This window comes from Struthio camelus, chromosome 13 (genome assembly GCF_040807025.1).
Source record: "Struthio camelus isolate bStrCam1 chromosome 13, bStrCam1.hap1, whole genome shotgun sequence".
NCBI classification, from domain to species: domain Eukaryota; kingdom Metazoa; phylum Chordata; class Aves; order Struthioniformes; family Struthionidae; genus Struthio; species Struthio camelus.
Genome location: NC_090954.1, coordinates 19,962,340 through 19,987,934, shown reverse-complemented (window position 1 = coordinate 19,987,934; position 25,595 = coordinate 19,962,340). Strand labels below are relative to the sequence as shown.

The following is a 25,595-nucleotide window of genomic DNA, read 5'->3' as shown; positions in this document are numbered from 1 at the left end:
ATTGGTGATCTCGCATACCTTATTTTACGCACAAAAATGAAACACAAATAAGTTTTAAGGTGGCAATGCACAGCAAAGTACAGTATCCATGCTCTTCAGCCTGACAAAACATTTTCCACCTTTAGTTGTCATGAGAACACAGCTGAAGCTGGTCAGGGAGGTTAATTCCGTTACTAAATGGCCAACGTTACCCTGGTGTTCAATCCTAAAGATTAGAAAAGCATAAAAATTCAGAAATTCAAAGAATCACCTGTTGTAATACCTCCGGGTTCTGGTGCATGAAATGAAGCAGTCTTTGTCCACCCTGTGAAGCCGCTCTACCTCTTAGAGTCTTCTTGCCTTCTTTAGCTATGTGCTTGAAGAGGTAGGTAACAATGTAGTCTAAACTAGCGCAACAGCTGGAGGAGACAATTGTATCTGCATTTAAAAAAAGAAGTTTTGAAATTATTTCCATAAAAGAAGAATTAATAATGATATTTTGTAACACTCGGCTTAACTTTAGCAATCTTTTTGCCCTCAGGCTAACCGATACCTCAACAAGACTATTTCTCATGCATGCAGTGGCCAGCTCTGAGGATTACTTTTACACACAGTGCTATCACTCCTTCACTTCACGAGTGGCTGGATGCCTCCATGCGCTAAACGTCCTATGAATTTTAGTGGGATCCTGTAGGAATGCAGCCACTCCTCTGCACACTGGCAAGTGCATAGCGCGACTGCATGGGTATTCACTTTCACATCCAGAAGACTCCAGATGCCTGAAAACTAAAATTCTGTTTTGATGTCCCTACTGAAGAGGCAAGGTTAAATCACAAGAGTTACTGTCAAGCTTTTTCCTCAAGTAGTATTTCACAATGCTTTCCTGTCCCACATAGCCTACAATCAGCATGTCAGACAGAACACAATATATAAGGGCTGTGAAAGGTAACACGAAGGTTATCGCAGAACAGGCAACGGTTGCTTTGTTTAACAGCTAATAATTCAAGTAAGTTAAAATATATTAAATAAGGCTGGCAACATAACGACAGTCACTGGCTAATATTTCTTAAATATCCCCAAAACAGAAATTCATGGCAGCAAAGGAGGATACTGTTGGAAAGCAGAAGCAAAAGCCACTTCATATCTTTACTTACTGTTTCTATAAGTAAGGGAGATTAAAAGCTTAAACCTATTTGCAGAGTAAATGTGTCTGCCTGATTTATGTAAGTTATTTTGTTGCTAGGTGTTGCCTGCTGTGCCGCTGCTGTGAAAGAGGATTCTGTTCACTTATATGCATCAGCATGATGAGGATAACAGTGTTCTGGTCCTTGTTGCTCATGCACTCTCCTCTCCTCTTCCTCTTGAAAACAGTAGTGCAGCCCTTCCCCCTTACCAGCTGCTGCTTCCTTCTGGCCTGACACCTGAGAGATTTCTTGGCCCCATGAACAGTGGCTGCAACTTCAACACTTGCAACTGTGATCTCTCCCAGCTCCAGTTTTGTAGTTTTGGTTAGAGACACGTTTTTAAAGAACTGCTGGTTCCTCATGATACCAGCAGCAGCCGAAGCAATATGCATACATTCAGTGTTTTACCTTGCTGGGTGCAAGGTTTAGCCATAACTGATATTCTCTGCAATTGCAAACATCGTATCCAAACGAGTGGAGCATTTAGGACTCTCTCTTTTTTCCACTGACTTCAGCTAGAACTTTTCCAGGCCCTTTATAGTTCACAGTATTTATTTTAGATGGGCCACTAGAGTAAGAGATGTGTGGGGGTTGCAAAAGGAATTAAACTGTTAAAATGCTCATTTTCAGGGAAAAGGGATTAGAAGGATCCAATTAAATGTACCTTGAATTCTTTAAACTATGCTAATTTGGAGGCCTGCCAACCTTGCAGTGTTCATTTCAACACATCCCCCTAGACACCAAAGTATTTTGATCCGTGTCTGTTTAACTCCTTAAGCTCTGTGCTGACACTGTTAACTCTTCGCCTCCCAAAAACTAATTGTATTTTTCTAAGAGCATTTTCAAATAAATTCTGAGAAACCATTTACAGGCGAACCAGCTACAAATGGACTCCTAAGGCTTGACTCTCCAAAGCATCCGGCTGACTTGCAGCAGGAGGTTAAAGTGATCTAACAGCTCACGGAAGTGAGCTGGGATGTCGTCACTCTGTCTCCACTGGACCAACAGACATCCCAAGATCGAAGTCAGCAGAGCAGGCTCTTAGAAAAACGTGGCCTGCGCAAGGCTGAGTTCAAAGTTACGATGTCGCCAGAGCAGACGGCAGAATCATTGCGTTCTCAACTAAGAGTCCTGCATATAAACTAGAAATGCAATTCATGGTGGAATTGAATCACCATCAATAACAACAAGTGAGGTATTTGAAAATACATATTTCATAGGAGGGCTCTGCTGTATTTCTAAACCAGCGCTTAACTCTATTTCTTTTTAAATTGAATAATACAAAGTAAATCACTATCATCAGTTTACAAAACAGCAGTAGTTCTAAACATGCTGATACTGTACAAGTAGATATTTTACATTCGACAGTAAGTGATTTTAGCAGGACAGCAGACAGGTCTGGGCTATCATTTGCTCATGAGAATCTGATATGAGTGTTAAGAGCTACTTAAATTTGCCCATAACTATATATCAAATATGCTTCTCTATGCTCATTTTTCCTTTTGATGGCAAGGATATAACAGACAGGGAGCGTCAAGCAAACTCCCTTGAATGACTCTTCTGGGCATGTGGAACCTTGTGGTGGAGCAGAATAGTGCTCTCACTAAATCTTAATGAGACAAGCCAGGCAACCAAATAAATACAATAAAGAAGTGAAACAAGGAACTACCAGTTCTGGGCCATAGACAGAAGAAATGAATGGAAAAGACAGAGCAGAGACAGTAATAAAAACTCTGAGAGGAAAGCTTGGATAATCAGGAAAAAAAGCAGTCAAACCAAGTTTCTCACTTCCAGTCAACTCTCATTACCTGGGAACTAATTTGGGGGGTTTTGAAGCAAGCAGACTATGGTCACAGAGATGCCAAATCCAGCTCCAGAAATAGTTCAGTACAACTCTGTTCATCCAAAACTGGGCTCTATGGACTCTACCTGCTGGCTAGGTAGGTGCTGGCGGGGGGGAGGGGACAAGGCTGATGACTCTGGGCAGCAGTCATCATCATCATCATCATCGATTGGCCCTTTTTGTTTTCTTCTTCTCCAGTATGCATTCATTTTATGTTTCTAGGGCTGAATTAACATGCGCTTTTTTTTTTTTTTTTCTTAATCTGTGTGTTTTTGCCTTATGTAGGCAATCCCAATCAGCCACTAGTTCAAGTAACCGAAAATTGAGCACGAAAATTGAGCTAGCATGGGTTATGCCAACATAAAAATATGTCAACAAAAACCCAAACAACTCGAGGATGCCTTTTGGTCTTAGCGATATGACAACAGCATGCTGAAGGGGAATTGGTTTTAAACAGTTTAATGATATTACTGAATCGCTGCAAATTAAAAGATTTTGTGCTGTTTTGCACATAAAGGTAAGGAGAGAGAGTTAAGTGGTATTTTCCCTGTCCATCAATTTTCTTACAGTTCAATACCAGCATTATTTGCCTTTGAGACTAAACCTGGAAAGTAAACGGATTTAGCAATTTAACATCTAAATTAGGCAGCGAGACAGAAAAAATGTTTTGCTTTTTCCTCAATGAATAGCATACCATACTATTAATCATACGAGAATTAGAAAAGCTTCGCAGAGATCACTGACAACACACCGGGCAGACTACGTTAAAAGGCTCTGATCCACTGGGTCAGCTGTGAAACAGCCAGGTAAACACTTCAAGTAAAAGAGAACTAGCAGAGTGTTTATCCTCACAAGAAAAGCTTAGATGAGGACTTCCATTATAGCTGATTTACAGCTAGGGGCTTCCTAAAGAATACATATTATTTCACAGGATTTCATAAAGTGTGGAATCAAGCAAGGTATTTATTCAGACTCAGAACGCACATTCCTTAGAAATAACGATGTGGGGAATGTTTATCCTATAGCTGAGCACAGTGACAGCCTCAAAGGTTTCACATTCATAAAGGGCACAGGGGAAAGTCAGATACCTTTTTCCATGAAACAGAAGTGATCGCCTGGTATTTAATTTCTAAAATAAAAAGCTAAAATAAAAATTTCATTTTTATAAGCATTTCTGAAAATGCCTTGTATGTTCTCATCAGTTTAAAACACCATTCCGCCTCAGATGGCTTAGAGCCTTGACCCTGTTATTGGGGGGAGATGTTTTTGTGGCATTGATAAAATTCAGTGAAAAAGCCATGCTGAGTTACGCTTGCCCACTTACCAAGGGCATAAGGATGCACGTGACCAATTAAGAAACACTTTTATTGCACTGTCCAACAGTTGGAAATGCCCCAGATACCAGGATTTTCAAAGGAATCAAAGTTTTAGAAGCATGAATCTTAAGAAAATACAGTGGCAGGTAACTAACTCCCAAGATGATGATAAAACCTGTATTAAGAGCTAAAAACTCAAAGAGCAGTTCATCTGGACATGTCATTATAATGAGTGTGGAAAACTATTCACTTCACTACACAAATAAAACTTCTTGAACACAAAAGATGAATTCAATGGCTTACATGGATAACATACATCAAACCTTCAGTGAAGTTAGGTGAAGTTAAAAAAAAATCCTAAATACTTTGTTTTAGTCTCCTACATCATTTGTATTTGCTTTAGGTGATGTAAGCATATTAATCAAAAGTGAATTGAAGGAGTCCATTGGCTATGTAAGTATATTAAGCAACAGTGAATTGAAGGAGTCCATTGGCCAAGAAAGTCTGTGGTTTACAGAATATGAAAAAAAAAAAGCTGTTAAAATTTCTGTTGATACTTGTATCGGGAAAAACATCAGGAGTTCAAATCAAAGTTTTCTTAAAAAAACTACATTCCTAAAAATGGATAATTCTTCATGATGAAACTCCCAAACACCTAAAACACAAAAGTTTTACACTACAATTTGAAATACATACTTTTGTTACCCACTCACCCCCCCTCCCCCTTGAGTGAGAGGAGCAACAGTTTTTGAGGGAAAAAAACCACAACACACAAATGCCGAGGAGTATATAGGTTTTACATTTTCTTCTCTCTCTTTTGCATGAATTCAAATTGGGTTTCAAAGAAACTGCTGAAGAAAAGTTGGTATGCTAGTGAATTATTAAAATGAATATTTCCTCTATCTCAAATGGAAGAGATGTAATGCCGAATAGTAACAGAGATGACGGAGGCAGCTTGCTAAACTGGTAGCTGTCAATCAAGCCAACCTTCAGCGCAATATATCCGTTTGCAAACAATAAACGGGCAGACTCACAGCAGAACCATCCTACAGGCGGAAATTGCTGTACCATCATTATATATGACAAAGCACTCAAAATATTTGGGGGAAGATGGATTTCAGCATTATATAATAAAATGACCTGAATACTTCTTTACTACTGTTGCTTAGCTATTCCCTTCCCATTTTCTCTCTAAGAATGGTTTCCCTCTCCCAGCAGAAACTGCTGAATGTGTTTAACATAGCAAACGCTCAGCGAGTCTTGGTGCATTCGTGCATTCCTATGGGGCTTGACTGACACTTGGCGGTAATGAGAAACACTAGCTATTACAGAGAAGCATCTATACACACAACTGTTAAGACATTCCCATTTTTCTCTTAATACACCGCCCTAGTCAATGAATGCTACTGTAAGGTTTTAAGTAGCTTCCCAGTCAAAAAATGTATAAATGCATGATACTCTTACATGATCAGAATGTAACTAATTTATTTTTTCTTCCCCCAAATGCCCTGTCTCCTTCTCCATATCCCAAATGAATTTTAACTATCCTCTCCCCAAATAAAATTTTCAGACAGTAATCTGGTTTTAAAAAAAAAAAAAAGTAAATTAAACAGTGCAAGAGAATTAAATGACCTGCAATCAGACTGCTGCATTTTTATCATCATTCAAAGTATGCTTCTGTTACACTGATTCCACTCTACAGTGGAAGCACATTCAGGAAATACCGAATAATTAGAAAATCAAGTTTCTCTTTTCTCCTGATAGGGATATCTTTAAATTTCTCAAATCATATCATAGCGATGCAGAAGAAGCACTATTTACACAACAGCTAAGCTGATCAAATAAAAACAAAACCCTGCAGATTCCTGTAAGCACACTAACACATTTTACTTCTGCCTGAGCTTTGCTGAAAACCTCTCCATTAACGTTCAGAGTTACAAAAGAACCGTAACTACGTACTCCTTGAATTCTTTCTCTAGCCGAGTTTAAGTAAATCTTACCTAGTGCAGTAAGTCCTTCAGATATTGAGGTAAGAATATAGATTAGGACATGGGGTTCTAAACCGGTAATGAAACTCATATGATCTTGGGTCAGACATTCCAAAAGCGGGTAGTAGGCCTGGCTTAGTTTTCGATATTGCTGAAAAAGAAAGTACACATGCAGAGTAAATATGGATAGTAACGTGGATTGATACATTAGCAACAACATTAACAGCTGATCGAACAATTATTTTACATATTTTTATGTGATAAATGTTAATTCAGCCACTAAATCAGGCCCTTTTTATAGATAACATATTTGCTGTTTTATGGTGTATTCCTGCTTTTCAAATTCACCACAGAATATAAACTCACTCTTTGTCTAAAATAAACTCTTTGTAATACCATAATGCTATCATGCTTTCACACGCTACACAGCTATCAGCCTAGTAAAAGCAGCATACCGTTTTGTTCAGGGCGTCAGTTTGACGGGACTGCAGCCGGTAGGATCCTTAGCAGGAATCCTTTTTGAGATTTATCACAGATTTCCCAAAAGCACCTCCGAGATACACTTTTGTACTTCAGCTCACTGACTTCCAACAGGCTCTACGCAGGCAAAGGCACCTGCCCGAACCCACTGGCGCAATCAGCATCTTGCTCTTAACGACCCTTATTTAAGGTATTTATTTTTGGAATTGCTTGGAAAGTGCCAAACGTGTACATTTTACTATATAGCCAATAAACTAGTTTTGTCTGAGAGCAACTTTTCCACTTCTAAGGACTGTCTTTTTTGCGGCAGGCACAAATGTGGGTACTAACCATCTCTATCTAGTTTGCCCCTTACCGCGAGAAATTGGCAGTTCTGAACAAAAACGTCATCAAGAAAGCGTCACAGTTCAAATTAAGGCTGATACTGCACAAGACTTGCTGTCTTCCCGCAGGGGAGTGGGAACATGGCGTATATGGTGAAGACGGCAAAATAGCGTGCTGTAGTTTTTAATCTTGCAGAAAATCTTGTAGAAAGTTAAAAATCTTGTGGAAAATACACAGTTACAATTTACAGATCGAAACTAAGTGTAGAGCGGCTGAATCTCTGGGGATGGTATACAGCGCGCCCAGGCAATTTCAATAGGTATACAAATATAAAAAGGGACAGAATTTTGCTGTTCTCTTTTCAGGACAAACTTATTAAAAATTCTGGATATGCTACCGTCTCACACGCAGTCCTATCATACCTGCATTTTAGATGTCGCTATATAAATAAATTCAAGTAATTGGACTGAAAACTGCGTTTGAGCTGTTCTAGATCCCTCTGTCTCATTATAACAATGCAAAGCCTGTGGTGGTGCTATTTCATATTTCACGTAAAGACTCCCAAGATGAGTAATTGCTTACTAGCAAGTCACTGTGGGATACTGAAAGCAGCATTTTGACAAAGGCCTGAAGTACATTGTCAAAGTGGTTGTCCCCGTACAACTTGAAGACGCCAAAGCTGACATAATTTCCACATAAGGCAGATTTGAGTGCAGAGTAACAGATGGAAATACCCTTGAGTTTCAACGGATAAACCTGATCTTTTGACAAAGTCCCAAGAGAGAGGATCTGATTACCTGTTTTCATAAAAAGAAAGAAAGAAAGAAAGAAAGAAACTTTTATAAGCAGGTGAACATCTAAAATATTTTGAAGGCACTATCTAAATTAATTTTTATTGGTCTTTATTTTCATTAATATTTGCAAGAAAATTTGTTTCTGCTATTGATGTAAAAGATCGGTTAAGCAGGCATGACTAGAGCTTAAAAACAACCAAAGAATTAGAATGCAAAAATAAAAATATAAGCTATGCAATTCCCGTCCTTGAGTCACACCCATGACTGGGTCTGTTAACATGAATTCCTGAATCTGAACAGAGTTGCAACACACGGTCTTACAGTTTCACATGCTGTAGCATAGCCTGGTTTTGATCCATTACCATGAAGGTCTCTTGGGATGGTTGCTGATGTGTACACACACTTAATACATCCCTCAGAAAACAAATATGACCATTACAAAAGTCTCTATTTTACCAGTCACAGATGGGAATGACTTTAATTAAACTCCATGTTTATAATGTAAAAATAGCAGCTAACTGTAAATATTTTCTGTTGCTATGAACAGGCAACAGTGACTTTTGGCTCCACTGAGCAGCAGCACAGTAAGTCCCTCCGCAATCCTCCATACCAATCTAACTATTCATAAGGCCTCATTACCAAGTTTTCTAAGTATCTTGTAATAATTTAATGCTCATCTTCACAACACCCCAGAGTTAGTTTGCCTTCATGACTAAAATGTGTTTTTAGAACCTGAAGCAATCGATGAAAGTGAGCTGGAATAGCGGAAACGAACACAGCAAAGATCAAGCACTTCAAGCACTTAAGTTCTACCAGGAGGCAGCCTCATTAGGTCAACCTCAACTGACACTGCCCTTCGCAAGCCTGGCCAAGTGCCTGCTCTTCACTCTGTTATTACTCAACAGTAGCCCTTGCTTGTTAACTATAACTGGGCAAAAATAACACATAACCTTGCCTTTTTAAAAGTATTCTTATAAATAAAAGCACAACAGTCTACAGATCATACGCTCAACTCACCTGCTTTCCGTATCTAACTTAGTGGTCATGACTATTATGATATCTTGGATCAAGGATCCACAAGTGAATTGGACCATTCACTGCTTAAAACTCCAAACACTGCCAGCTGCGAGTGGTAGTTATGACAAATTTTGCTTCTACAAAAGGCTATTCAAATATGCCCCTAAAAATCTTGCCCAAGGTCGCCTAGAAATCACGGCAGAGAATTAGGGAACCGAATCCGAGCCTCACATAGGACACAGAATAACAGTTGAAAGAGTGAATCACTTTTTTTCCTCCACATGGTTGGCTATTAAATAGTAGTGTGGCAAACTTGGCAATTATTATTAGTGTCCACTCAGAACTAATGTTTAAACTAATAAAAGCACAAGGACATAATGTTGTCTAATACAAATTATGGTCTGATACTAAACTGTGTCTTCTCATAGCTCTCCTTTCCACCCATGCAAATTCCCACCGGCAGATCATATGCCTGCCTTACTTTCATTCTTTTCCTTAAAGTTACTGGTTACCAACATGGAAGAATTTACATTTTACGCTTTGAAAAACGAGACGGAACACCTTCCTTCTAAACACGCAACACATCAAAACATCACTCATTTGGTATAGTTTAATGCAACATCATAAAGATAGTTACGGTTTAAAATATCGACGTTCTTCATCGCCGTTACCTAATACAAGGCAACATATCTGGCAGACTGTAAAGGAAGAGTACACGAGTATAATAAAAAGACCGGGCATCCAATCAGGGAATCACTTAGAAGTAGTAACTGAGGCCTGCAAGAAGTGGGAATGGCATCACTAGAATTATGGAAGACAGGAGAAGAATCAAATATTTAGCTAGGAAAGATGGTCATTTACGATCAAACTTGAGCTCTCTTGATACGAAACGTTTTAAAGTTTATGAATGAAAATAAAGAATGTTGATGATACTGTAAATGGTCACGTAAGTACCTCTATGTACCTCACCGAACAGTGAGCGTCACGAATACAGTGCGACTGGGGAAGAGGATACCGTTGCAGTGACTGCTACTGGACAGAAATTCACTCCAAATGGTGTTAAACCTGTTACCCTAAAAATGACCTCTACCCAAAAGACCCTCTTTAAAAAGCAGAACACATCGGAGAAAGAGAAGCATCTTCTAGTATACCTGGACTGCGCTTACTGTAATACTTTATATTTTCTAGAGATTATATTTGAAAAAAATTAAAATAAAAAAGATAAAACCCTTTTAGCCTCCGACAGCACTCCACTTACGACATCCCAGCCATGTGATCTGAATTAGCCTTAGTCTTTTTGGCAAGACTTACTCTAGTAAATGAGAAAATCAGTGAATTTCAAATTCTAGAAAAAGAAAATTCAGTTCTGCCTGTGAGATAAAGTGGGAAGGTGCACACTTCTTTTTTTGAAAGCCACTGTATAAACAGGGGTGTACAATTCTTACAACAGAAGACAAAAAGATCAGTGTTTCATAAGCTAACCTTATTAGGTTTTCTCCACTATTAAATCCTCTGTTGAAAAGCTCTACTTTTATAATACAAATACGTATCTGGCTTCAGAAATAAGGAAAGGCAAAGTTCTAGACCCACGGAAAGGAGCGACTTTGAGTTTATCGCTCCCAGCATGGCACCACGGGGTCTTACCTCCTTGAAGCACTTGCTGAAATATGCAACAACAGATGGAAAGAGCTCAGGAGTTGTCAACACGGCAATTAGCTACTTAATATGGAAATTATTTGGAAGTCAATGGAAAAACCGGAACGTTGAGGAAAGAGGTGGAAAGAACCTAGGAACACTTTAGCCTGGGAACACACTCTAGCAGGTGGCACGTTACGGCAGATCTTCCATCATTTTTATTACTTCCAGGAGAAAAAAAAAAAAAACCCAAACCCTCTCTACCCTATAATTAAAACTTTAAATCCATTTATCAACATAACACACATTCAAGAGTGGAAGGTACAAACCCCGCTCTCTCACACTGCCTCACCCTGGACAGGACCGACAAGAGGAGATCAGGGCCCAGCCCTTTAATGAAAATCCGGAGAAGAATTTGGGAGCAGTGCAAGGTAAAAAGCTGCTTTTTGCAAGCAGCTAATGTCCACAGAGAACTGTTCTGTGTTCATGGACTCATTTTAAAAGGGCCTAGAAGTAGGAACAGATGATTACAAATTAGCAACAGAGGAGAAAGACCTTGTGGTCCCCATTACCAATGCCCCAAGCCATCAACCGATGATTCAGTGGATAGAGCGCTAGAACAAAGACCAGTGCTTTAGCATTAGTTATGGAAAAAAATATGAAGTATGGTGCTATGCCTGACTAGATAAAAAAAATGATCTAGTTGCAACAGTTAGCAGGAGCTTCGGGGGAATATTTTTACACACCATGGATACTACTAAACATAAACCAATTTACTGAGCTACTTGGAATCAGGTCAAGAACAGCTCTTCAGCCACGGAGGGTCGGTTTACATTTATAATCCTTGGAGCTGAGGACCAAAATACATTCTTATTCACTTCTATTGTTAAAAGAAACAATTCAAAGAAATTAAATTAATGTAATAATGATCTTTTGCCTGCAGAATTTAAAAATTGTGTGTGAAATTCATAGCTCTTGTCAAAATGAAAACTCTGTAGAGACTAATCAGGGAAGTTTTGGGCTCACTACTGAGTTTTAAAAATAAAACAAAATAATCCACCTTACACCAGATTCTTACAGCTCTCTGCACAGCATATTCCCGCCTCCCTCTTGCACGTGGGTGCATGTCCGGGCGGGCACCTGCCCTTCCCCTTCCCTCCTAACTGCTCCTACAGTAGCAGCTATCAGACAAATATCGCTACCTTACGGCTGAGCTTCATTTCAGCAGGGCTTGTTCTACATCTCAGTCCAAGAAGCAGTATTTCTAATAATACGACTAAAGCGTGTTTTGGTATGTGTGAATTGGGTGGAAGGTAAAAGAGGACTTTGGTGAGCTTAAACAAAGCTTGTGAAAATTTACCATATTTATCGAGAAAAATTTATGTTGTGCCTTTTCCTCTTTCATATTTTTTATTATTCACTGCTGCCCCATAAAGACTGTTTTGAATATATGCTTTCCAGGCACTTAAAACGTTAGGGCAGTATAAGGAAGTGGCCATAGGTAAAAAAAAACAAAAGTAAAACATGAATCACAAAGATGGGAGCTGGCTTCACAAGTACTTTTTTAAAGCTTCCACAACAACAAAGCGTGCGTAAAATCTCTCAAATCAGCACAACGAGCATGCACAGAGCCAAGATAAATTTGCCAAAAATCCAGGTTATGAAATTTGAGTCCGTAATGAAGAGCAATATATTGTGGAACAACAATCGTGAAAGAGAGGAGAGGAGAGGAGAGGAGACTAGCAGTAACTGAGAAAAGTGAGCACTCCACTTTCAAGCTAAGCTGCTGATTAAAAATACCCATTATACAGCAAGAATCAATTTAACCAAAAATTTGAAAAAGAACTGTTATCTTATTAAGTTGCTAGCACTGAATGGATTACCACACTAAGTTTTGAAATACATGTTCTAGAAGCAATTTAAAGCTCATTAGAAATAATTGTGTCTGGCTACTGGAAAATGTGGTAAAATTTAATCCACATCCAAATGCTACCTGGGCTGTGAGAACAGGAAATTGTTTTGTGCTACTGTGGCTAACCTCACAGCTGACCTTGAGCAGTAACTGCTCGAACAGCTGAAAGCTGAAGCAAAATTAAAAACTTACATCAAAGTATATCATGACAGAATGTAGATAAATAAAAACAGCATATTGAAAATATTATTTTTATGTCAGTCTCCTATAATGAAAGGGAAGAGGTTTACTAAAATGTAAAGAAACCACAGAACAAGAAATAGATGGTCCCAGGATGCACCGAAACATCATTCCTGTACAACTGGGCGTCCAAAGACACATAGCAAGGAGAGTTGTACATACCGAATTACAAGTGAAATATCCTGGCGATGAGGAACGGTGGGCTCTACAATTCCAAACCCTTTCAATTTTCTCCTCTCAGTTGCTTATTTTAAATCACTCCATCAGGCTGGCTCTAGCCCTAGCGGACAAGCCACAACACCTTTTGCCAAGCAGCTGCACAGCCCCAACGAGGGTAAGTGACTACCTAAGCGCTTTGTGCATCCTGTGCCAGGGTGTGCAACTCTGGAACACGCAGCATACACAAAGTCCCCTTAGCCAGAATTTGTCTGCAGCGCTGTATAAACACCAGTAATAAATCAGGACAGGGCCAGGACGTGCCGGTACTCCCCTGAACACAAGGCAGGATCTGTTGAGCAGAATTAAGCACTCATTGAGGTGCTAATTTTCAGAAAACAATATACATTTTAAATTTTATTCACTGTCAACCCGAAGCTGCTTAACACATCTTAAAAATAGGCATTTGGGATTTTTTTTCCTGTTTCGCAGAGCATAAGAAATCACTGCCTACCAGCCTAGAGGAATAAAAAATGTATATATTTAGTCTGCAGTAAAGAAGAGAATTCAGCATCCATACTCACATGCACACATATTCATGCCAGTGAAATTTCCGACAGCAATTATGAAGTATTTTTCTTTACACGATCTGTGCATCACTATTACACATGCGAGAGAAGCAGGGAAAAATCCTGTACTAACATAAACGTAACCTTCACTTACCAACGGAAACCACAGTACGATTAAGCCACACGTCTGTTAATCGTTTGCTCTGTTTGCGGATTACGTTCTTCTACGAGGAGAAGGCCGGCGCACCCGCTGGGTGGGGGAACCCGTCTTTCGCGGGGAGAGCCCCGAGCTCCGGGCGGCAGGCCCAGGCCCGGCCCGCAGGAGAGGCGCCGGAGCAGCAGGCAGAGCTCCAAGCCTGGTCTTCCCACCGGGACTGCCAAGAAGGGCAAACAGAGCCAGGCCGCCCGCGGGACGGGGACAAAGACTTCTCTGGGACCAGAGGGGTTGCGCACAGCTTACGGTAACCCATTAAGACAGCGGATTAAGTGAAACCTCGACTGAAAGGAAGGACTTTCCCGGCCAGGACAGCGCGAGGAAAGGAAGAGATGTTCACTTCTATTTCTCCCTTCTGTCTCATGTCGTCACTTCGAGGTTTTGCTAGTTTGCAAAGGTAATCTTTATAGTTTAGACACCGATCGAATCTGCTTAGAGCTTCAAAAGCTTTTCTGAGCTTCTTCAAGGAGCTCACTAGGAGCAGCAGGCATACACAAACGCCTTGGCTGACTCAGTAAAACAAATGAGCGTATGCTGTGTTGCCATCTCTTGACATTTACTACCTATCTTCAGTTCATATTTTTGCTCTAATGCTTCAGCCATAAAATCATATTTAATGTGAGAACCCTCAACTTTTGCTTGAAAAAAAATTTAAGTTCCTAGCTCTTACGGTACAGCACAAAACTTGAAAACCGAACCCGGAAGGGCTGGAACGCAGACGTGTATTCGTTCTTTTAACTGAATCACACAATTTTTCACACTGTGGGGCTGGAAATATTGCTTAAGAACATAGTAGTGACTTTTATGATCGCCATTTGGTTTACTTGTTTACCCTTCCCCAGACCTCTGCCAATATTACATAGGCTTAAAAGACAAAAATACTTTAAGAGGGTCATAGAGCACTATGGATTAAAGTTTTCCTCACACCTTCAAAACACAATTTAGGTACTAAGATTTTCAGAAAAGCATTTGAAAATAGCACAGATTCATTTAGTATCAGTATTTTTATAGGGAACTGCATATACAAAAGATCATACAGAACTAAAGTAACGAATCCTTACAAAACATTTCCAAAAGAGTTACATCTATTCTATACTCTGGAATGGAAATCTCAAAAAGTGGTAATAAAAGTGGCAATAAAGGCTAAAAACTTTTAATAGCTGCTACTCAAAGCTGATTAATTGTAGTATCTTGAAAAACTTGCGATGGGCAGTAAAACCTCTCACAAAAGAGAAAACTCGAAAAATTTCTCCACGTGTGGCACCTAAGTAGTGCAAAGATCACTTCTATGATCTAGAGCCCTTTCAGAAACTGATAGTAATAGGAATGCATTGTAAAAGTAAACTGCAAAAAACCCCAAAACACCAACAGCCTTTCCCTGCAAACAGGAATCACTTATGACTCTTAATAAAGAAATCTCTCCCAAAAATACGTCTATGGAAAATACACAAACACTGAGTGGAGCTCAGTGGAGTGGCTCCTCTACCTCCAAATCTTTCTTCCACTTTTGGTGGTCCTTTCACTTCTTTCTACGACCCACATCTCCAAGTAGATGCCACAGATCCCTAAGCGTCTTTCATGAAAAGCATCATTTAACAAAGAGGATCACAGGTGTTTGGATATAGGCTTCAACACGCTCTAAAACACTGTCGCTTAGTTTTAAATCTTAAATCTGCACTGTCTTAAGGTTTCCTTGTAGATCGCATAATTAAATTCTAGCATGAGCCTGAATATGTCAGGTCTTGATGTGCATGAGCTGCCAGTACTTCAGGGCTGAGAATTTTCTGAACCTCACCTACACACCATAAAAGTTGCACTTAAGAGCAGAAGGTTTCTTTAAGAAAGTGGTTTGTAGACATGAGTTACGAAGGAAACATGCTCAAGCCAACTATTGCGGCTGACTCAGCAAAGTCTAGAAACCAGATGCTGACAACCGAGAAGAATGGATGACCCAACGATAAGGTACCATTTTCATAAGGGCAGAAAGGATGGCAAGGGGATTGAAATAAAAAAGAAAAAGAAAAAATAACTACTGTGGGACTAAGAACCATAAAGCAAGGGGACTCTAAGCAACAACATAATTATATTTCTCTTTTTTTTTAATCATCAAAAGAAAACTTAGAACAATAAAGTGCAAATTAAATACAAAGCCGATAGCAACTAATATTAAAATCTAGAAGTTCACCTTACGTGGAAAGTTCCTTACACGGAAAAGCTGATTTTTATTTTGTTTAATCACTCTAACAAATTTGGCAAAAAAATGTGGCACGATACTCCTTGGGGTACTTGAAAAAGAAACGATTTTGTAAGAAGTGAGAGTTATTTGGGTATAATTTCTTGCTCCATAAGGAAATACTTTATGCATTCTGCATATACTGTTTGTCTGCCCTACAGATCAAATGCAAAATTACATTTGAAGTTTTTCATATAGGTAGCCATGTCACACATACAATTTCCAGCTCCCAAATGCAACTTGAATGCAGTAATAACAAATTTCATGCACCAGTTTTCTTTCTTCAAAAGTAACAGGATGCTTATAATTCATTTATGATTTATGATTCTTCCTGTTTATGCAAACTACAAATGAGGTTGCTCTACAAAAACTTGGTAATGTTCCTTTCAAAATAGTTAGGATGCAAAACTGCAAGCTATAAAATTACTTGAAGTCTAATATAAACAAGACCTGTTGCAGCTGTACGCATGAGTGGGAGTAGTAAAATGGAGCAACTTATTATAAACACTTTTAACAGCGCTCTAGGGTAAAGCTGTTATGGTCCTATTATGTTTTGGAACTGCTGGAATATAATCTGAATACATAAAATCAACCCACACCTATCAATCAGGAGCCTAGATCAAACACCCCGTGAGTATTTGTTTCTTTGCTGACATACATTTGCAGTTGCTAGAAGACAAGCGCACAAGTTAGAAAAATGATACAAGCGACAGCGATGCATGAATGAAAGCTGAACTGTGAACGTAAACGAGCTCCAAAGGTCTGGACCAAAAAAGCTGTATACTTTACAAAGGGATGATACTCGCTGTAACACGTCACAGTCCTGCTACACACTCCACAAATCCAGCAGTGCTCAGAAATATAACTTATAAGTAACAGGATTTTTATATCACAAGGCAGGCAAAGAATTACACTGCAGAAAAGACGTTAGTGAATACCTACCATACGTACAAATCATTTTACTAGCTTCTCTGAAGAGAAGAATTCCATTTGGAGATGATACATCAAAATTTAAACGCTGCGATCTAAAAAATAACAGCAAAAATATTCAGATGGTCATCGAAGCAGAAAAGCTGCAACGGATTCATTTCTAAAATAAAACAAAAAAACGTATTTGCTGATTACAAAGCACAATTATTTGATAAACTAGTTGTAGCTTTCAGTCCAATTATATGTACACTACAGCAATCTAAATATATTGCCAAAACACAATCATATGACAAAGGACAAAACAATTTTAACCAGAAACGGTCACTCAGGCAATGCATACTGCCTCATGTAGGGAGTGGTGAGCATCTTGGGTCTGCATACAGTGCAGAAGACTACTACGATGCTTCCATCACCCAGGCAGTTAGGCTACACTTTTACCCTTGCAAGCTTCTGCATCTGTCTTGCTTTTAAAATCAGCTAAACCCCACTGGTTATTCTGCTACATAAAACCTGTGGTAATTATAAGCCAGTTCCCCGAGTGTAAATTGTAATATATGCTTTTTACGAACATTCAGACCCGAATCAGACTGCACTGTGTTCTCTCACCTGGTGCAAACGTATTAGCAAAGCCCAAAAGAACCATTTTACTCCCCATCTGGGCACACAACAGAGATCTTGCCAAAGTCCTGTTGCATCTTTCCAATGCGTTCATGGGATGAAGAAGCCTAACTCCTAGTTTAGGCCTAAGTGAAAATTATTAAGCACTTACAAGTCAATTTTGAACATAAGTCTTAAACTTCTAAGTAACTTTAGCAAAACTTACCCTTAATCTCTACTTAGAATGAATGGCAAAGGAGTCACCACTGTGTGATATAAAACAGAGTATCCCCTGGCTGACTTATCTGGTAGTCCCGCACTTCTGATCATATGCGGAGTCCTTGTATGACCCCCCCTAGCATAGAGAGAGCAGTAGGTACCTTTTCTTTGCTGCAATCCCAGTTTTTTGTTGTCTGAATCCCTATTTGCAGGGTCCTTTGCTGTAAACTCTGGAGTAAATCTGGGTGTTTACAAATGCATAAAACGTGCCCTGTATAAAACGTTTGTGTATTCCATATGCACAAAATGATAATGGTTGGCAGAGGCAAAAAAAAAAAAAAAAAAAAGCGCACATCTTTTCAGTGTCAGAGAGGCATAATGCACAATCTGATACTCTGTAACATATTTTAACCATGTCAAAGTATATTGTATAATGCATTCTAACCTGTAAAAGCTAATGCAGTACACAACTCATGAAAAAACTCCATCCCAGATGATGTTTTCTAAAGGGAACAAAGCAGATTTTCTGAATACCAATAGGTAGAAGAATAACACGAACACAGAAAGTAGCCTGAAGAGGCGTCTTTTGCATAAGATTTATTATTCCAGATCCTCTTTGCTTCTATTTACTGTTATTAGAGTTCTGTGTTTATGTTTTAACAACCTCCTCCTCGAAATAAGTTGCAGCACTATTAGAGCATACTGCTTGTGTGCTGCATCACGCATAAAAATAAGTTAAACTTCTCCAGTTACTTGCTATACTACTACCAGGATGAAAAGACACAAACCAAAGACGAACTCGCAGCCAACAAGTTGACACAAACCAAAAATGAGGAATTCTGCCTTAAGGTCTGTGTAGCCATTCAGGGATTAAGCGCACATTATACACGCTAGCTCTTGGCTGGGAGACAGGTCTACACTTTATTGCATCAATTAAGCTATTACTGGGTTTAACTAAGCATTTTTTTTTTTCCAAATGTCAAATATTTTAAACTTTTTCCTTTGTATGTTCAATTTGCAAGGCAAAATGAAAAATGATGAAAACACATGCTTCTCTGCTGAAAAACGTAATTACTTTGGTCATGAAGATATCCAGCGGAGAGATCATTTCAACTATCAATTTTTCACTTCAAATTCCTTCTTTTTCCTTTGGGCAATACACTAAATATTTCCAAGCGTAACGATAATTTTCCCCAAATAAATTGTTCTTTTACTTGTGGTAAAACAGAAATTTCATTCTAACACCTGCAATGTAAAGTATTGACATCACCTCACAGAATCATTCTGAGGCCGTTTTAGTGATCCCGCAGAGAAGATTTTTAGATATGGGAAAAGTTACTTACAAGTTGATTAGAAATACTGCTGTCTTAGATAACATTCTCTCCTATTTTGGCTAGGAGAAGAGTTGAGAAAAAAACCTGTAAAGGGAGTTGCAGTTTTACAGGCACATATGCATGCTGCTTGGCTTAAGGCAAAACTTGAGCCTGCAGCAAATCTTGAGAGCAGATTATCTTCAGATATTTAACTATAAAGTAAGTATTTATCCCTAGCTAAAGCATACATTTCCACTAATTCTTATCATAAAATCACAGCAGTCTCTCAAGTGTTCTTGCAATAAATCCTTAATGGCTGATTTTTTTTAATGTCTATCATTTTGGTAAAAATAATATGACGACACTGAAAGCTAAGTTTGGTTTGTAAATTTTGTTCCAAAATACAAAAGTAAATAGCGCTGTTGAAGTTTGGAAAGTCAGACATCATGATGATAAGCAAAGCATGAAAAGAGGGAGCAGAGAGTGTACACCGCTGCACTACGCATCATTTATCTAATTTTCTTACCTATTTTGCATGAATTCTGCCATCAGCTTCAAGATAGGGGTTGTACATGCAGGTTCACGATACCACAATTCAATAGCTCTTTGCAGAACAGAAAGATACGCAGGGTATCTTCAACAAAATTAGTTAAAGAATATAGTGACAAAATAATGTCTTCTGAAACAACTTCCCCTCATTCTGCACTGCACTGTTGTATGGGTGGGCCAGATATTGAGCTTTGGCAGCTTATTCTGACATGTACTAAAACGGGTACAAAACTACCCCAAATTTAAGCAAGTCCGTTCCTAGAACATTAAAACCTTTGGAAATATTAACGCCTAAGTGGGAAATGCTTAACACAGCATACCTGTAACGAAGGCAAAGGAAATGATTTGCTACATAAATGGTCAAAAATAATTTGGTTGTGTGAAGCTGTTTCCAGAATATTCAAGAGGAGATTTCAGACAAACTAGGTGGGGGAGAATAGCAAAGGTACATTTCTAAGTCTCTTTCAGGAGAGCTGTTTGCTCATCAATGCCTAAGAAATTTCAGATCTTTTAAAGCAAAATTTAAAACAATTCAGTAAAGAAAAAGTAATAAGTTTATTACATTCCACAGTGAAATTGGAAAAAAAAAAAAACAAAATTAAAAAAAAAAAACCCTGTGAGTGACTGGCTACCAAAATATTTGATGCAATGATTTGACACAAAGCTGACGACTAATTATCCCAAGATGCTGAAAAAAAAAAAAGAGAGTTTGGCTGGATAAGAATGCACACTGGTAAAGGGAAGAGAGTTAGCGCAGCTTTACCAGCAACGAATTGAAGAGTTTTTATCATATTGAGCCAAGAAGTTTTAACTATACAGTTTGCTATTAAAACGTCATCTAGCTAATCTAGCCAATGATTTCTCTCAATATTCCACTTACTTCTCATTTTGACCTTTGTTTGCTGTCATACAATTCTGCCGTATATAACCTCCCCAGAAAGAGCGGCCATTCTTAGGAAAATGCTATTGCCTATTCAGACCAGAAAGGAAACTCTGTGGAAATCTTACCAAGCGGAATATAGATCAAGCACTTACAACAGCAGCTTCAAATAAAGTCGGAAATATGTAAGAGTGTACCCACTTCTAGGATGAGCAGACATAGCTACGTCTCGAGTCCGATATAGCTCTTCTGGTGGAGGCTAAAGCCATCAGACATGGTACAGCTGATGAATGACGGCGCTGCGTAGTCGGTAGGCGTTTTGGCGACTGCTGTCTGTCTGAGGCATCTAACGATTTGTGCGTTTTTGCTGCCAGCTGCTAGAGACACTGGAGGCATAAATTATATATAGCAGAAGTATACTTTTGACATGAAATACACTATTAGATCTTGTCTCTTTCTCCTTTTGGGGTTTCTTTACATTTTAAATTGAACAAACCAGAGTTAAATACCCCAGGAAGAGCTATCCAGTTATAAACTGGGATTTAAATTCAAGTCCCACTTACCTAAAATGCCCTCACAGGGCGTACATGATCCACGCCATCTCTCTTATGCCTTTATAAACTCACTAATGCCAGCTGCATTTTTCTGAAATGGACTCCCAGTCCGGCTCACTCTCAACCAGATGACAATCAAGATGCTCAAAACACAGCATACGTCTTGTAAGGTACAGAACTGTGCTATTAATTTTCTTAAGGCATGCCTCCTCCCTAGCCTTCTCAGTAGCCTAACGTACACAAAGGGGACACGACGGGATGCTGTAAAGCCCTCTTGTAGAATTGCATGGGGCAGGACATAATTGCCTTTTCAAACTTTGGAGAGAAGAGAGGGTAACTTGACAGCATCTCCCTGTAACCAAAAGGTCAGTCAGCAGTACTGAAGGCTGCCAACCTTTCCAATACGATTGGCTGTCTTAATTCAAAAATGTAAGCATCGGGTTCACATTCATCAACAAGCAGCGATGAGAAGCCATAGTTTTACAAAAGCTAGGGTCAACAGAAATGCTTTGACAATTTATTATTTTGTAAAAATCCAATAAAGTGGACTAAATTGGTTTTAAAACATAATATTATTTTGAAGTGATTTTAACCATAAGCTTCAGGGAATCTGGCTAATGCATGAACTAAACCCTGAAAGTCAGTTTTATCATTCAAGCTGAAAAGAACGCAGCTGCCTGATGCTGAGGTTTACATCAATACAACTGACAATAACAGGTATTACAAGCAGATTACCGATCAGATAGCCTTGTTCATGGGAAAACATGTTCTCCTCTTCTCTTGTGACTAGGCAGTTTCAATCTCTGCAGTTGTCTGCTGGGTTCTTTCATGTTTGCACCTAACTCTGAATACTTAAAACATGTGAACTTAGAATTTTAGTTCTTCAAAAACAAAATCATTTTGAACAAGCCATCTTATTGCTGCACATTGTTTTGTTTTGTGAAGAAACAGGATACAACTTTGGATAAATATGCAACAAGGGTAGTTCGGTGAAAAGATGGTTTAGCTTTTTCTAGGGTGAGCCATACCTGAAGAAGTATATGCTCAGACATTCAAATATCAATGGCAATTGGCACTTTTAAATGACTACTAGATAGACCATCGCAACGACAAATCACTTTTCTATCAACTTTGCGTCTATATATCTATACGTACAGATATTTATATACAGGCACACAATTTCAACAATTTCATGCACTCACACATATACATCATGTGGTATCTGGCTGACTGCACTTCTGAGTTAAGCTAGTAATTTAATTCTCGCAGTCCATTTTCTTATTGCAATCTTTCTCTTTCACAGACAACAGAAGTCTTTAAATATTGAGAGCTAACTGGGCGGAACAGAGCAATCATTGCTCATGAGTTACTATCTAAGTAACAGAAAGGTGGATATTACCCTGAACTTGCAACTGAATCTCCGTGGACATACCTGACTGCAAGACCAAGGACGTTAGACTTCAGTCTGGTATTAGTACGGAAGAAAACAGATTAAACATTCAACATTTTACCCAAGCGGTCTTGGAGTAAACAGCCCAATGAAATATAGCTAGAATCATCACTGTTAGTAACAACAGATTTTGCTTCTACTCAGGCTGGCATACAGTTTTTTTGAGGTCACACCTGCATGTTCACAACTGACCTACAAATTACAGAGACCCCATTTTACGAATACAAAAGATGAATAAACTTTCCAAAGCTGTGGAATCATCATTGACAGCTTGACATACCAACATTTCAGGAAGAATAAATGACTTTCATATCCAAGGGGTTTTTTTTGTTTTTGTTTTGTCTTGTTTGTATGCTCTTCTTCATCTTTCATTAGTGGAATACTTTGGGAAAATACTATGCTTAACATCTGAAACTGCTTAAAAATATTTGGAAACGTTTTAATGAAGTCTGTTGAGACATCACCTAACACAACTTTAACACAAATTTTACTATTATTATAAGCATTTTCTTTTCATCCCTTGCCAGAGGAAAACTATAAATCTTGTCTCAGCTGAATGAACACCATTTATCATATTCATTTTCTTGTCAATACAATTATGAAAAGCCTTTGGCCTTTTTCCAAGGAGCCTGATTTGCTAGAGAAACTCAATTAGTATAAGCAAGCCTGCTACAAAACAGCCCTATTTGGCAATCTAACATTGCTTCAGCATACCTGACAATTCACCTCGAAACCACAATCCTAATATCTCTTTCATAATGGTAAAATATGGGATACAATGGAGTAAAAAAAAAAAAAAAAATCACCAAAAGGACTTAAAAGAAATTATTTCTGCTCATTTTTGCCATCTACTGGCCAAAACTTAAATTCCAAACACTTCGGTCAGCAGAGAGGAATCTCTCTCACCTGAGAGATTAGAGAGCTCAATTTGTTTTGTTATGGCAGAGGTTAGACCCAAAATATTTCCTGCAATCATTTGAAAAGTTTAATCAGTGTGTTCCTCTACCACTGATTTACAAGTGACTATCCCTAATAACGATATTCACTGCAGAATAAACAACACTATATAGTATTAAAAGCTCAGCTTTTTATCTCTTGCCCCTTTGTATTGCTTATGCCTTCAGCAAATGCAAGATAGGTAAACTGGATTTGCTTTAGCTAATATCCTGTATTTGCTATTCTCAGTATTGAAATAGTAGGGCTTCAAATATTGCAGAATAAAATTTGTTTGAAAAACAGCTTTTCCTCGGCATTAAAATCGGTTTTTAAATTTCTGACGCTGTATTTGAGGCTACAAAAAGAAATGTGTTAATCAAGGATATTTAAGCAATACGATAAAGCAGTATTTGACTCTCCCTTTTCCACCCCTTCCCCTCCCATTTACCCTTCTGTCTTTACATGCAGTAAATACGCGCTGCGATAACAGCAGCTTATTCTACTGTAATGCCTTGGATCAATACCTGGATGAAACCGGACTCAGTCAAATGAGGTGAAATCCACTGAGCAGAAGCATGCACTTATTCTTTATAGCCAAAGGTGGTAAGGAAATTTTTGAACCTGTGCAAGGGAAAAGAAACTGAGAAAGCCTGATCTTTGAGTGGATTAATTCTAAACAAAAATACACGTTCACCTATTTTTACTGTTTATATAGAATAATGAAATGCAAAAGTTGGCTAGTTTTTTTTTTTTTTTTTAATAAAATTAACTAATAGATGGAATTAAAAAATGATTTTTTTAAAAAATTCATTCAGGAAAGGGTCCCTGAGGATTACATATCCCGGACCCATGGCTAAAAAAACCTTCCACAGATGAATCCATTTCTTTGAAATGTAGAAGAGGTCAGTCTGTGTTGTTCTTCCTTCCGCAACTGAGATTTTTAGTTCTGCACAGAAGATGAGGCATGATACTCATGCCTTAGTAGGAAAAACAAAGTAAAATGACTTTGGAATGTAAGCAATACTGATCTATTTTCACTATCTAGGCCAAATTAAATAAACTAGTTTTACACATCTTCCAGGTTTTATTATTAATTTTTAGAGAAACACAAGCAGACAGTAGTAATAAAGCTAGATGTACCCCAATGGTGCCCACTAGAAAACGAGATCCTAATTCACAGCCTGATTTCCGTACCTCTTTTCTCCAGTGCTCTAAAGCTGAAATTAAGTGATACTTTCCACTAATTCGAAGGTCATTTAAGCTCATACAGCTTTCTGTTCTGGACTTCCTTTCTCTAAGCCGTGTCATGCTAACGGAGCCTGCACTTGGACTGAACCCCTTGAAGGCTTGCAAAGAGCTTGAAATGGGCTTATCCGAATGGTCCCACCACACAAGGGCACCTGTCGGCTCAGATGAGCCTCTGCTGTACAACCTTTCGGTGCTCTCAGGATAATTTTCCAATCACAGGTCTACAATGATGCATTCCTCTTTCTGCTGCAGAGAGATTACTAGCGAACAGTTGATTTTCACTATTGGCTTAAAATAAAAATATTTTTAAAAGCTTGATTTCTAATAAAGCATGCAACTGAACTTGTATGTTATCTTTTCTACCCATAAAACAAACAAATATGACTAACTGATAGCTTTGGGAGAGCTACATTATAAAACCAGTATTTTCATATTTGCTTCATTACATGTTTCAGTAGTTTGTTACTAATATAATTCTGAGCCTGAAACGAGAGAATTATAGCTACTGTACTTACAAAAATATAACACGTTTCTCTACAGTATTAAGAAAATACTCATGAGTATTATCACATTGGCTGGCATAACAGGCAAAACGTATACAATATTTGAAAGTAAATTCAGTTCCACTATCAGTACTTATTGAAGGAAACTACAATCTAAAGATTTTGATTTTGTTTGCAGAGGATGTCCATTTTCTGCTGATCAAGACGACTGCAGGTGCTGCGATATTAATACAGCTGACATAAATAGAAAGTAACTGACTAAATTAAAGACATGATTCATACCAGAGAGAGAAATCTCCCCAGATAGCACTTTTTTTCTAAAGCACGTTTCATGTTAAATCAAATGTAGGTACATTGTGTTTTGAGTTAAAGATACAGCTTTTTTTTTTTTTTTTTCTAAATCAAAACATTATGAACTTGGGTTGGAGGGGGGGGAACCATTTAGCTATGTTTTCTAGATTATTCGCGTGACACAACAAAAAAGTGACCTCTCCGTGGTCCTTCCCAGTTAACTGCATGGTTGCCATTGTGC

At 38.4% G+C, this 25,595-nt stretch overlaps 1 protein-coding gene across 3 annotated transcripts in view; it reads right to left on the bottom strand.

Moving 5' to 3' along the window:
• RANBP17 (RAN binding protein 17) overlaps positions 1-25,595 on the bottom strand; it is a 170,508-nt gene that overhangs the window by 25,137 nt on the left and 119,776 nt on the right. For 2 of the 3 annotated variants that reach the window (XM_068959443.1, XM_068959445.1), the window contains 5 exons: positions 19,470-19,577; positions 16,827-16,909; positions 7,697-7,911; positions 6,323-6,461; positions 251-417 (listed from right to left, as the gene is read on the bottom strand). In XM_068959443.1, coding sequence (XP_068815544.1) covers positions 251-417; positions 6,323-6,461; positions 7,697-7,911; positions 16,827-16,909; positions 19,470-19,577 — 712 coding nt within the window. The remainder of the gene's footprint in view (positions 1-250; positions 418-6,322; positions 6,462-7,696; positions 7,912-16,826; positions 16,910-19,469; positions 19,578-25,595) is intronic. The other variant, XM_068959444.1, reaches the window with a different exon arrangement.